Raw genomic sequence first — 14,328 nt, forward strand, 5'->3', positions numbered from 1 at the left:
AACTTGCTCTCATGGATCGCTTTACTTTCAGTACCGTGTGGTGGAATTTTAACTAAGCGCAAAGGGACTATTTTGTCTCCTGGATACCCTGAGCCTTATGACAACAATCTGAATTGTGTATGGAAGATCACAGTGCCAGAGGGAGCTGGCATTCAAGTAAGAATATTTAAATTTTTCTTCTTTTCATTGTATATTTGAAGTTAATCTTTTCAGAACTGACAGGACACACGTAATTTCTAGAATTTCAGCCAGTGTTTTTGACTTGCGTGGCTGAATTTTAAAAAAAAGATGTGCATGTTCAGTCACTCAGCTGAGTCTGATCCTTTGTGACCCTGTGGACTGTAGCCCACTAGGGTCCTCTGTCCATGGAATTTTCCAGGCAAGAATACTGGAGTGGGTTGCCATTTCCTCCTCCCGGGTATCTTCCTGACCCAGAGATTGAACCTACATCCCCTGTATCTCCTGCATTGCAGGTGGATTCTTTACCTGCTGAGCCATCAGGGAAGCCGTAAAGAAAGATACTTACTATTAATTTTTTTCACCTGCTGCTGCTGCTGCTGCTGCTAAGTCGCTTCAGTCGTATCCGACTCTGTGCGACCCCATAGACGGCAGCCCACCAGGCTCCTCCGTCTCTGGGATTCTCCAGGCAAGAATACTAAAGTGGGTTGCCATTTCCTTCTCCATTTTTCACCTGCAAGTAACAGAAAACCAATTCATGACTGCATAAGCAGTAAGAAAAATATGTTGCCCCACATAACATTGAATCTTTGAGTAAGATGCTTTAAGCATTGTTTATTGCAAAGGTTCAGTTGTATCATTCCTGACCCAGGTTTTTTCCATCTCTGTCCTGCAATACTTAGCATATTGGCTTAGTTATTGGACTTCCTCTCTCATGGTCTTGAGATAGCTATAAAATCTCTAGGCATAACAGTATTTCTCAGCAATGGATGGAATGGAATATTTCTATGTTATGTACTTTTATAATGACTGAGAACTTTTCACAAACTTTCCAGCAGACTTTCCATTCTCTCCTGTTGACCAGATTTCAATCACATCCATTTCTAAGCCATTCACTGGACAATAGCAAAAGACTTACTATGATTTGGCTTTGAAAAAAGATTAGTTGTCTGGATCTGGCAAGGGACTTATCCTTCTCTGATGTACACAGCTCTCACTCAGTTGAACAAAATTGTTCTCTGTCAGCAAGGAAGAAGAATACTATTCTACAGACAGTCAAAAGTATGTACCATAGTACTTCAATTGTGACCATTTTGTATGGGGAGCACTTTGACCAGCTACTCTGTTTGAGAAGAAAATTGTTTCTGGGCAAGTAGATAGCCTTTTACTGCTGAGTCAGTGTTTATCCCACGGAACATAATTAAACTTCACAGAACATTGCAGAGACTATATTTCATGTGTGGATGTGACAGTTGGACCATAAAGAAAGCTGAGCACCACCGAATAATTGATACTTTTGACCTCTGGTGTTAGAGAAGATTTCAGAGAGTCCCTGGGACAGCAAGGTTATCAAACCAGTCAATCCTAAAGGAAATCAGTCCTGAATATTCATTGGAAGGACTGATGGTTGAAGCTGAAGTTCCAAAACTATGGCCACCTGATGCGAAGAGCTGACTCATTAGAAAATATCTTGATGCTGGGAAAAACAGAAGGCAGGAGGAGATAGGAATGACAGAGGATGAGATGATTGGATGGCATCACTGACTTAGTGGTCATGAGTCCGAGCAAATTCAGGGAAATGGTGAAGGACAGGGAAGTCTGGTGTGGTGCAGTCCATGGGTCACAAAGGGTAGGACACTACTAAGCAACTAAACTGAACTGAACTGAACTGATATTTCATAAAAATAACTTGCCGTTCTCCAATTGAGTCATAGGGTTTTCCTTGAGAAATTTGAGATGCCAGTCATGGAAAAAATAGGCAACACATGATTCATTAAAACTGAACTTAGAAATATAATTTTCAATAAAAAGTAAAATTTTCAATTTAACTTGATAACTTTTCAGAAAATTTAAAAAATTACTTAATAGATGTCAGGTGTTAAATAGGTCAGTAAATCAATGAGAAATTTTGAAATGTATTTTTTCAGTGTTTTAAAAATATTAGCCATCAAAATACTGCTTATATTCTGGCTAATTGTGCTATTATTTTATGATCAACTTTTAAAATTTGAGGATAACCAATCCACTGTATCCTGTTATTGGTAGAATTAGCAAAGATTTGAAGATTATCCATGTTCCAGATTGCATAGGCAATCTGAAATGAGCTGATACCTTTAAAATCTTCATGGAACATTTACTGTATCGTCTGGTTATACATTTATGAGAATTATATTAGAGCATTAGAGTTTCCAAGGAACTCTCAAGAATCTTCTCCAACACCACAGTTCAAAAGCATCAATACTTCGGCGCTCAGCTTTCTTAACAGTCCAACTCTCACATCCATACATGACCACTGGAAAAACCATAGCCTTGACTAGACAGACCTTTGTCGGCAAAGTAATGTCTCTGCTTTTCAACATGCTATCTAGGTTGGTCATAACTTACCTTCCAAGGAGTAAGTGTCTTTTAATTTCATGGCTGCAGTCACCATCTACAGTGATTTTGGAGCCCCCCAAAAAAATAAAGTCTGACACTGTTTCTTTCCACTGTTTCCCCATCTATTTCCCATGAAGTGATGGGACCGGATGCCATAACCTTAGTTTTCTGAATGTTGAGCTTTAAGCCAACTTTTCCACTCTTCTTTCACTTTCATCAAGAGGCTTTTTAGTTCCTCTTTACTTTCTGCCATAAGGGTGGTGTCATCTGCATATCTGAGGTGATTGATATTTCTCCCAGCAATCTTGATTCCAGCTTGTGTTTCTTCCAGTCCAGCGTTTCTCATGATGTACTCTGCATATAAGTTATGTTTGCTAATTTTATATGTCCCTGGAGAAGAAAATGGCAACCTGCTCCAGTATTCTTGCCTGGAAAATCCAATGGACAAGGGAGCCTGGTGGGCTGCAGTCCATGGGGTCATAAAGAGTCACACATGACTGAGCAACTGAGCACAGTTTTAGATGTATTACTAAATTATAGAAAATTATAACACACCCATAATTTAGGACATATTTGAAATTTCACTAAATTCACCTAAAAGCAACCTGGCTAGCACACCAGATTTAGAGTAATGTTTATTATATTTTATTCTTTTGCACTAAACATATGTGCAAATAAAGATTTATATGAATATTCAGTAAATCATATATGAAATGTGATAACCACTGATAGAGAGAAGAAACATTTGTAATACTGAAAAAGTTACAAATAAGATAGAATGATTGAGCATTTTTGGGAAATAACCTCAACAAATAAACTAACTTACTATGTTTCTATTACATGAGTGGGAGGAGTATATTCATTTTTTTCCTTATATATTTTAGCAAGGTATATTGGAGGGAGAATTCCAAAGGAGCTACAATTAATAATAACGGACCCAGAGAGATGTTATGGGGAGGGAGGTGGGAGGGGGGTTCATGTTTGGGAATGCATATATACCTGTGGTGGATTCATGTCAATGTATGGCAAAATGAATACAGTATTGTAAAGTAAAATAAAGTAAAAATAAAAAATTAAAAAATTAAAAAAAAGAATTATCAAGCAAAGAGCAATCTTTAAAGTAAAATGGGATTTGAATGTCTCTATAAGGGATATCCGGTTTTAGTTATTGGAAATTCATTACCTCATAAAGCTGTCCTGTTGTCATAATGGACAACTCCATCTAATTTAAAGTTCTTCTCCCTCCACCTCCCTTCTGCTCAGGCTTCAGGGAAGAGTCCTTTCCTTGCCTCTTCCAGTTCCTGGTGGCTGCCATCATTCCGTGGCTTCTGACTTGTTCACTAAGTAGTGTGTGACTCTTTGCAACCCCATGGACTGCAGTGTGCCAGGCTTCCCTGTCCTTCACTGTCTCCCTGAATTTGCTCAAACTCATGTCTGTTGAGTCAGTGATGCCAGCCAACCATCTCATCCTCTGTCATCCCCTTCTCCTCTGACTACATCCCTTCAATCTCTGCTTCTGTGATCACATTGCATTTTCTTCTTTTGTCTGTGTCAAATCTTCTTTGATATCTTATAAGATCATCTGTGATTGCCTTTAAGGCTCATTTAAATCATCTAGGATAGTCCCCCTATCTCAAGATATTTAGTTTATTCACATTTGAAAGATTCTTTCCCATAAGATTCAATATTTACAGGCTCAAGTGATCAGAACCTGATTATTTTGGGGAGTCATATTCACATATAAATGTCCAGAATTAAACAGATTTTCTTCCTCTTACAAAGGTAGTAAGTTTTCCTGGAGATATCTACACTTTTGTTTTTTCCCATCCCTCTGATCTCAAAAACTCAGGGAAAAATATTTTAAAATATTTTATGTCACTTCCCTCTCCTATTCATATCACACAGAAAGCAGTAATTTCCACTACAGCAACTCATGTGACATCTAGGTCCCCCTTTCTACCATTCCTGCCTACTGCTGCTGCTGCTGCTACTGCTGCTAAGTCACTTCAGTCGTGTCCGATTCTGTGCAGCCCCATAGATGGCAGCCCATCAGGCTCCCCTGTCCCTGGGATTCTCCAGGCAAGAACACTGGAGTGGGTTGCCATTTCCTTTTCCAGTTCATGAAAGTGAAAAGTGAAAATGAAGTTGCTCAGTCGTGTCTGACTCTTCACAACGCTATGGACTGCAGCCTACCAGGCTCCTCCTGCCTACTAGCCTACTTTATTAATCTTTTTTTTTTGCTTCTCATGTGGGCCACTGGAATCAACATTAAAACTGTCTTTTCATTTTTATTTTCTTTACTAATTGCAGTAGTTCTGTACTTAAACCATAGTCCTGATTCAGTTCAGTTCAGTTCAGTTGCTCAGTCGTGTCCGACTCTGCGACCCCATGAATCACAGCACGCCAGGTCTCCCCGTCCATCACCAACTCCTGGAGTTCACTCAGACTCATGTCCATCGAGTCCGTGATGTCATCCAGCCATCTCATCCTCTGTTGTCCCCTTCTCCTCCTGCCCCCAATCCCTCCCAGCATCAGAGTCTTTTCCAATGAGTCAACTCTTCGCATGAGGTGGCCAAAGTACTGGAGCTTCAGCTTTAGCATCATTCCTTCCAAAGAAATCCCAGGGCTGAGATTAGACTCCTTCAGTTCACCTTCTAAAACCTTCAATGAAATACTCCTCAACTGCATAATTATTATGCTGCTATTCTGTCTGTATAGCCCTTCTCTTTCTCTTTCTCTCCCTTAGCTAAGATACATTAAAGCCTCAGTTTATTCTAGGCACTATTCTAAAGTAAAATTACTTTAATTTTTACAACAAATCTATAAACAGGTGCTTTACTACAGTGATTAATATAAGATATCTATGGCACAGAAAGATTAACAGTTCTTTTAGAGTTACATGCTATGGAGTAGAGGGAACCAGGAAGTTTCAAACCCCAGAATTCTAATATTTCTTGCATTTATCCATTAATCTTTATTCTTTCTTTTTTTCTACTTTTTCTAACTTTTCACATATTTTCTCCTATGTAAATACCCTTCACTGTGGCTAAATTTGATTACTGATGGTTCACTAAATCTACCCCGTGGCTTGTCTCTTCTACATTTTTACCAACTCACTAACTTCTTTCCGTGCAAAACCTTGCAGTACATTTTGCTTATTTCAAATGTCAACTCCTACAAAAATCCTTGCTTCTGTTTACTTTTTCTTGTTTTTTAAAGCCAAATATGACTTTTTCTTTTCTTGACTTGAAAAGAAGGAAAAGTCAGATATGAAGAGAGACTTGACCATTTGTTAAGGAGTTGGTGATTATATTGCAATCATACAGTTTTAATTCCAGTCCTCCTCCTGTCCTGGAACATTGCCATTTGCCTAACGCCTGTCACACAGGCAGGGTATCTGTCGCCATGTGGCACTCACCTCTGGAAAAGAGGCATAAGCATTTATTTGAATGGAAGAATGGTGATGGCCTATTTTGTGGATAAGAAAAAATTTAATGAATGCAGTTGTTAGAAGTATTTAGTAGATAAGTGAAATGCTTATATTTATAACAGACCTTAACTAAATAAAAATAAATTTATTTGAATAAGACTATTCCTTTATCTCCTCTTAAATATAAAATATCTAATAAACAAAGAAAAATAGACAACATCCATAGTTGTGAGGGTTCTGTGGGTTCTTGCAAAAATTCAAGCTGTGCCAAGTGAAGTGCAACAAAGTAACACATGCCTCTTTCTTTAAATAAAATTTGATAGACATGAGAGAATTATACTCAGCATTTCCCTTATCAACTTTGTGAATCTTCACAGTGATTTAGTTATTATGATGCTGTTTATAAAAATATAGTCATTTATAAAACTAATCTTTAAAAGACATATCCAAATCAGTTATAAAGTATTATTTTTGGTTATTCATATTGAAATATATAAAAATGTACATAGGGGATTATTATATTAATTTGTAAAAATAAAAACAGGAAATTTAACAAAGGTTATACAAAGTAAAACATAATAAAATGTATCCAGGATAAACCTAGTTCAAAAAGCATATATATTATAGTCTTATATGGTGCTCTGTGTGGACCAGAAATCTGCTTATATGCTAATAGGTAAAGCAGATGAGAAAACTCAGTACACAAGAATCAAACATTCTAAAACAAAACAAAACAAAAACTAATCAATTGTTTGGAACATGGCGTAATTCAGATTCTAGGCACTAAGACACTGGATTAACGCAGTAAGGTGGTGACGGACATTCTCAATGCTATACCAGTAGCAGACACTGCTAGATACCTCAGAGGCTTTTATTTTAAAAGTCAGTGTGTGTATGCCAGTGCCATAAAGGCAGTGGCCATTTCTGTTGAAATGCTTCCATGGAGAGCCTCAGTGATATGGTCCAGGCTTTGAGCTCTCTCTTCCAGAAGAGATGAGTGGACTATAGTATATGCATCACATTAGAAGTATGTGTTCTCACAGGAAATTATTATTTCATAGGTGCAAGTTGTCAGCTTTGCTACAGAACATAATTGGGATTCTCTGGACTTTTATGATGGGGGAGACAACAATGCCCCAAGACTTGGAAGTTATTCAGGTAAATAAAGAAACTAAGTTTAATTAAAATACATTATAATTAGGAATGTAAATCTCTCTTGCTCTCTCTCTAAAGCCCTCCCTAGATCTCTGACTTGGTGGTTTTAATTTTGCTTTTTTACAAACTATATGCAAAGAACTAAACTACAAGGTAGAAGTTTGAAAGGCTTTAAAGGCAATAAAATTAAAATTGCTATTTAAAACCTAACTATACAGTGTTACTGTATTTGTGTAATTATTTATTGGTGCTTTTTGTGTTAATAGTAATATTTTTAGCTGAGCCTTGGCTCAGAAATAGTATATATGCTCCTCTCCCTTAGAAAAAAAAGGATGAGAAGTAATAGTTAAAAATTAGACAATGCTTGAAATTTATAATATATTCACTTGATAGAATGTTATGCAGCCATTAAAACAGTTATAGAGATTATGTAACAACATGGTGAATGCTACAAGGTACTGTTGTATGAGAATAAAGAGAATAAGAAATTAATTCTATGAGAGGAATTAAATTATGTAAGATTCATTCATACTATATACACATGTGTCAAGACCAGAAGATTTTATAATTTGTTATGGTTTGTGAAAGTAGTTTGTGCATTAATCTAACAGCTTCTTACAACATATTTAGGGTGAAATGAAGCTTCACTTTAACTGTATGCTTTACTTTAATTTGGGTTATAGTGTTTAACTCTAGAAATATAAACATAGCTAAACTATGAACTCACATATTTCAGATATAGAATTTGAGTGTCATTAAGTTTTTAATAGATTTTAAAATGGAGATGTTAATCCACTTTTCAGTACCACCATTGATGAAAGCAAAGAAGAAATATCTAGAGTATGAGTAATTTGTTTTAGGCATTACAAATATTCTAGAAATAGATTTAAAAAGAAATTTTTCTTGGAAAAATTGTATGAATTTTTGTGTGTATGCATTTGTCTGTAATAAACTTGGTATAATACTTTCTGAATGATAAGTATAACTAAATGATAGAAAGTGATAAATAATAACAGTTGTTGATTACCAAGTGCTAGCTCTGTGTTAAGCTTTTCATACATTTCCTCATTTGATCTTTCCAGCAGCCCTGGTAGGTGATTGACACTAAAAGAAATTAAGTTGCCTGAGGTTGTACATCTAACATTAGAATGAGACTGGGACCCAGCTGGTGTGACTCCACAGTCAAAGCTCTTAATCACTAAGATCTTCTAAGAGATCAAAGGCAGTCAGAGTGACCTTTGAGTTTCTGTTTACCTCTGTCCTCACTTATTCAGTTAGGACGGTATAAGACAGAGAGCAAGGTGGAGGAAACAAATGGGTGCTTTGTAATGAATTTGTCCTGGTTTCTCTTATAGAAGACTCAGTGGTTAAGGTTCATAGTGTTGTGGAAAGTAAGTATGAAGTAACTAGAAAATTACCAAAAAAATGTTGATAGCACTATCTCATAAGCTTGTTGAATTTTATCTTGAGACACAGTTGACAGTTATTTTTATGCTTGTCATTTGAAATTGCTTGAGTTGTCATTTTTAGGGTCTTAAACTACTAATGTCAGATAGTCAAAAAGTAATTGGTTCAAGCACATATTTTCAATTCAATAATTGAATAAATTAAAGTTGATTCTTATAGAAGTTCAGAAGAACAAGATTATAAAGCATTTGCTAAGAGACAAGGCAAGCAGTAGTTCATAATTAGCATTTTTTAAATTCTAACAACCAGCTTTGCTGTTGCTGTAAGAAACATCAAGGTACTTCACCTGATATAGGAAAAAGTGTATGTATTTAAATATCACAATAAAGGGTGATAAATGAATATTTCTTTAAACCCAAACATGCAAATTTTAAAACTAAATTTATTATCTTGTACATGAATTATTGAAATCCACATGAAATTCCAAATATTTATTTTAGGTGACCAGTAAAATTTTATGCTTTTCATCAGCTTTGTTTGCTGTTACCTATTTTAAGGAGCCGTCTAATGTGCTCTCAAAGGTCAGTCTCCTTGGAGATAGTCAAGAACAGTAATGTGAAAGACAAATATGTGAGAAATATTTTTATTTAAAAATTCTTATAAAACAGTTTAATAATATATAATTTCAGTGATAACTTGTTGGCTGATTAATAGTTAACTTAGTTTTATTATATTACTTATTATGTGATCACTGAACCACTTTTTCAATTATCATTTCAGGAACAACAATACCCCATCTTTTGAATAGTACATCTAATAATCTATATCTAAATTTTCAATCAGACATCAGTGTTTCTGCTGCAGGATTTCACCTTGAATACACAGGTAAATAAAATATTATGTGCTGTCCAAAAAAATTAAGAAAAAACATATTAATTTTAAATATTACTTTTCTGAATATAGAAAGTTAACGACTTTGTCAAAACAGAACATTGTCTTACTTTAAGATTCTGAAGTGTTTATTCAACTACAAAATTATATGTATAAAGTTCTGATGATTTTCATCAGAATTTACAGGTATTGTCTTCTTTTTTTTAAATTGTAAATGCACTTAACATAAGAGTTCCCTTCTTAACACAAATCTTAAATGCACAATACAGTAGTGTTAACTGTAGGCACTGTGTTGTGCAGCAGATTTCTAGAACTTGACTCCCCTTGCTTAAATGAAGCCAGTTGACCAACAGCTCCTCATTCTCCCTCTTCTCAGCCGTTAGAAACCACCATTTTATTGTCATGTCCAATGAGTTTGACTATTCTAGATACTCTGTATAAATGGTACCATGTAGCATTTGTCCTTCTGAGTCTGGCTTATTTCAGTTTTTCTTATAAAAGAGACTCACCTTTCCATCTTGAGTACTCTTGTCTCGCTCATCAAATATTAGTTGACTGTATATGCAAGGTTTTATTTCTGGGCTCTCAATTCTATTACATTGTTCTATGTGTGCATTTTTATGCCAGGACCATACTATTTATTTACGGTATCTTTGCAATGCAATTTGAAATCAGAGAGAATGATATTTCTAGTTTTGTTCCTTCTCGGGATTGCTTTCGATATTTGAAGACTTTTGTGGTCCCATATGGAGCTTCCCTGGTGGCTTTGACTATAAAGAATCTGCCTGAGATATGGAGACTAGGGTTTAATCCCTGTATCAGGAAGATCCCCTTGCAAAGGGAATGGTTATCACTCCAGTATTCTTGCCTGGATAATTCCAGAGGCAGAAAACCCTGAGATCACAAAGAGTTGAACATGACTAATGCTTTCACTTTCATGAATTTTAAGCTTTTTTTTTTTTTTCCTATTTATTTGAAAAAAAAAAAAACCAAACCCATTGGAATTTTGGTAAGGATTGTATTGATTCTATAGATGGCTTTGGGCAGTATGGGCACTTTGGAGATACTAGTTCTCCATATTCAGTTCAGTTCACTTTAGTTCAGTTGCTCAGTCATGTCCAACTCTTTGTGACCCCATGGACTGGAACATGCCAGCTGGGCCTCCATGTCCATCACCAGCTCCTGGAGTTTACTCAAATTCATGTCCATTGAGTTGGTGATGCCATCCAGCCATCTTATCCTCAGTTGTCCCCTTCTCCTTGCACTTTCAATCTTTCCCAGCATTAGGTTCTTTTCAAATGAGTCAGTTCTTCCCATCAGATGGCCAGAGTATTGGAGTTTCAGCTTTAGCATCAGTCTTTCCAATGAATATTCAGGACTGATTTCCTTTAGGATGGACTGGTTGGATCTCCTTTAGTCTAAGGGACTCTCAAGAGTCTTCTCCAACACCACAGTTACAAAAGCATCAATTCTTCGGCACTCAGTTTTCTTCACAGTCCAACTCTCAGATCCATACATGACCACTGGAAAAACCATAAGTTTGACTAGACAGACCTTTGTTGACAAAGTAATGTCTCTACTTTTTAATATGCTGTCTAGGTTGGGTATAACTTTCCTTCCAAGGAGTAAGCAGCTTTTAATTTCATGGCTTTAATCACCATCTGCAGTGATTTGGGAGCCCAGGAAAATAAAGTCTGTCACTGTTTCCACTGTTTCCCCATCTATTTGCCATGAAGTGATGGGACCAGATGCTATGATCTTCGTTTTCTGAATGTTGAGCTTTAAGCCAACTTTTTCACTCTCCTCTTTCTCTTTCATCAACAGGCTCTTTAGTTCTTCTTCACTTTCTGCCATAAGGGTGGTGTCATCTGCATATCTGAGGTTATTGTTATTTCTCCCAGCAATCTTGATTCCAGCTTGTGCTTTTTCCAGCCCAGCATTTCTCATGATGTAATCTTCATATAAGTTAAATATCTCCTTGGTGGGGTAATATTTCATTTGTGGTAATTTAAGAATCTGTCCACTTGTGAGGGCAGACTGTATTAACTAGACATAAACATTTTAAAGAACTTCCTTATATATGCAGAAGCCTCCAAAATCACTGGTTGAGCTATAAGAATATAGTAACCTCTGTAAGAGAAAACTGTATATTTTAAATGAATAGAAACAAGAACTTTAAGAAAATTTTTTAAAAATTAGTTTCAATATTTAGAAAAAGCCGAACACTTAACCAGTAGGGTACTGGAAAAGATAATGTTGTACGTATGTGTGCATTACAAATAAGGTAGGTCTAATAACTTTTCTGCATTGAGAAGACACCCATTTTACTGCACATCTTTGGTATTTCATTTCTGACAATCCCTGAAATAAAAGTTCTGCCCACAGGGTAACATAAGGAAGTAATCACACTGGGGAAATAACAGTCTCATAATCACACTATGAATACCAACAACAGATGCAAAAGACATTAACATTTGCTATAAAAAGGACATATCTTGTGTTTTCTTTCTTTTTAACCAAGAAAGTAGGCTCTTTCTAAATTCCTAAAGGAATATTTCAAGTTGTAAAGGTTTCAGGAAACATGGCAGGTGTTCTATCTTGGGAAAAGGAAATTTGGCTGAGATTCCTTCTAGCAAGTGACTATTTTCTCTGTCTGATTTTCCTACTCACTCATGAGGTGTTTCAGGGGGAAAAAAAGCAATCTCGATTATCTGATGGCACAAGATATTAGACAGATAGGGCTTGTTTTGTATTTACTTAAAAAGGAAATGCTGACAAGTGGCTGATTTTTGTCATATAGTACAATTTTGCTCCTTTAACTTGGGATCATGTCATTTTAACTTTGAAATGTATTATTATGATTATGATCATATAAATCTGATGTTCCTTCTGCTCAATTTATCGTTCTCATGCCTTAGTCTCATTTATATTTCTAAAGGCCCACTTTGATCATTTCATATCATTATTTTCCTGTTATCTACTGAAAAAAGGCAGCAATTCATTTCCTCTCCTCATCTTCTTATTGCCTCCCAAATGTGAGAATAAATTCACTTTTTTATTTATCAAATTTTAATTGAATAGCTACTAGATGTTAAGTATACTTTCTAAATGTAAGTGCTACATATTTGTATCAGATCCAGTCCTAAAAAAACAAAGCTTCAGACTAACTGAAAACAAGAACATACAAACAGCAATAATTGAAAAATTACAGTGTAAACACTATAAGTATAGTTTATGTAACTTGATGCTTCTCTGATAATTTACACTACAGTTATCTCAAAGTCTTATTGAAAATCCAGATAATGAGACTCCACCCCAATAGATCAAGTCAGTCTTTATGAGATTCAGCAAACCATGTGTACTTTCACCAACCTCCCAAGGTTACTCTCACAATGGCTAAAATATGATATCATATGTAATGTAGACAATGTCACAGAAAAGGTAGTGATCAAAACTCTGAGGTGTTACTCATGGTAGAGTCAGGGAAGACTTCACCAAAGGACAAATCTAAGTGCTTTTTTTCCAGGTAAGAATTAAAGTATAGATATAGAAATAGCTTGGACTTTTAAGGGACCTCCTAGAATGTAAAAATGTTAGTTGTTTGTCGGGTCTGACTCTTTGCAATCCCATCTCTGTAGCCCTCCAGGCTCCTGAGTCTATGGGATTCCCCAGGCAAGAGTACTGGAGTGGGTTGCCTTGCCCTTCTGCAGGGGATCTTCCTGACTCAGGAGTTGAACCAAGGTCTCCGGCATTTCAGGCAGATTATTTATTGTTTGAACCATGAGGGAAGCCCTTCCTAGAATGTAGGTGGATATAAGATAATGTATGCTGGAATCAAACTTAGGTTTCTGTCTTGGCACTGCCATTTGATGGCCTTGTGACATTAGATGATTTCTAAGATTCCCTAAGAATCCAGTTTCCTCACCTGTAATATGTGATAATAGTAGCATGTAACTTGAAAGATTGTATCAGAGTTCAATGAGATCATCCATACAAAGTGTTTCTCATAGGACCAGGTACATAGCAAATCCTCAGTAGATATCATGCTTTTCTAATAATGAGATGAACCAACATGACTGGAGAGGTTATGGAAGATTAGATTCAGAAGATGACAAACAAGTTTATTTTGCAGATAGAAGAGATTCAATGAAGGGGTTTCAATTTGAGGAATAAGATAATCAATTTTGTATTTTCAAAGTCCCTTTTATTTTAAAAAATGATAAATGCATTGCAGGAAGAGAATATGCTGAAGAAAAGGAGTAGCAATGGTTCAAATGAGAAACTCTGAAGATGGTTATTGTGGTTTTGTAAAAGAAATGTTAAAAGATGTAGGAAAAAATGAGGTCAAACTGAAAGATTTATGGCCAGTTCGGTGTTGGAGATGAGAAAGAGAGAGGTGTAGAGGTTGATTATCATGTTTTGGTGTTTTAATTTTTACTTTAGATCATATCACTTTGTATATGATCATCAGTTCAGTTCAGTCACTCAGTCGTGTCCGACTCTTTGCGACCCCATGAATCGCAGCACGCCAGGCCTCCCTGTCCGTCATCAACTCCCAGAGTTCACTCAGACTCACGTCCATCGAGTCGGTGATGCCATCCAGCCATCTCATCCTCGGTCATCCCCTTCTCCTCCTGCCCCCAATCCCTCCCAGCATCAGAGTCTTTTCCAATGAGTCAACTCTTTGCATGAGGTGGCCAAAATACTGGAGTTTCAGCTTTAGCATCATTCCCTCCAAAGAAATCCCAGGGCTGATCTCCTTCAGAACGGACCGATTGGATCTCCTTGCAGTCCAAGGGACTCTCAAGAGTCTTCTCCAACACCACAGTTCAAAAGCATCAATTCTTCGGCGCTCTGCCTTCTTCACATAGTTTTTCTTTATTTCTTTGGCA

At 36.3% G+C, this 14,328-nt stretch overlaps 1 protein-coding gene across 3 annotated transcripts in view; it reads left to right on the forward strand.

Moving 5' to 3' along the window:
- LOC120878903 (CUB and sushi domain-containing protein 3-like) overlaps positions 1-14,328 on the forward strand; it is a 1,427,768-nt gene that overhangs the window by 1,260,201 nt on the left and 153,239 nt on the right. For all 3 annotated transcript variants that reach the window (XM_040261811.1, XM_040261812.1, XM_040261813.1), the window contains 3 exons: positions 32-156; positions 7,045-7,141; positions 9,326-9,430. In XM_040261811.1, coding sequence (XP_040117745.1) covers positions 32-156; positions 7,045-7,141; positions 9,326-9,430 — 327 coding nt within the window. The remainder of the gene's footprint in view (positions 1-31; positions 157-7,044; positions 7,142-9,325; positions 9,431-14,328) is intronic.

This window comes from Oryx dammah, unplaced genomic scaffold, assembly GCF_014754425.2.
Source record: "Oryx dammah isolate SB20612 unplaced genomic scaffold, SCBI_Odam_1.1 HiC_scaffold_19, whole genome shotgun sequence".
In the NCBI taxonomy this organism is placed as follows: domain Eukaryota; kingdom Metazoa; phylum Chordata; class Mammalia; order Artiodactyla; family Bovidae; genus Oryx; species Oryx dammah.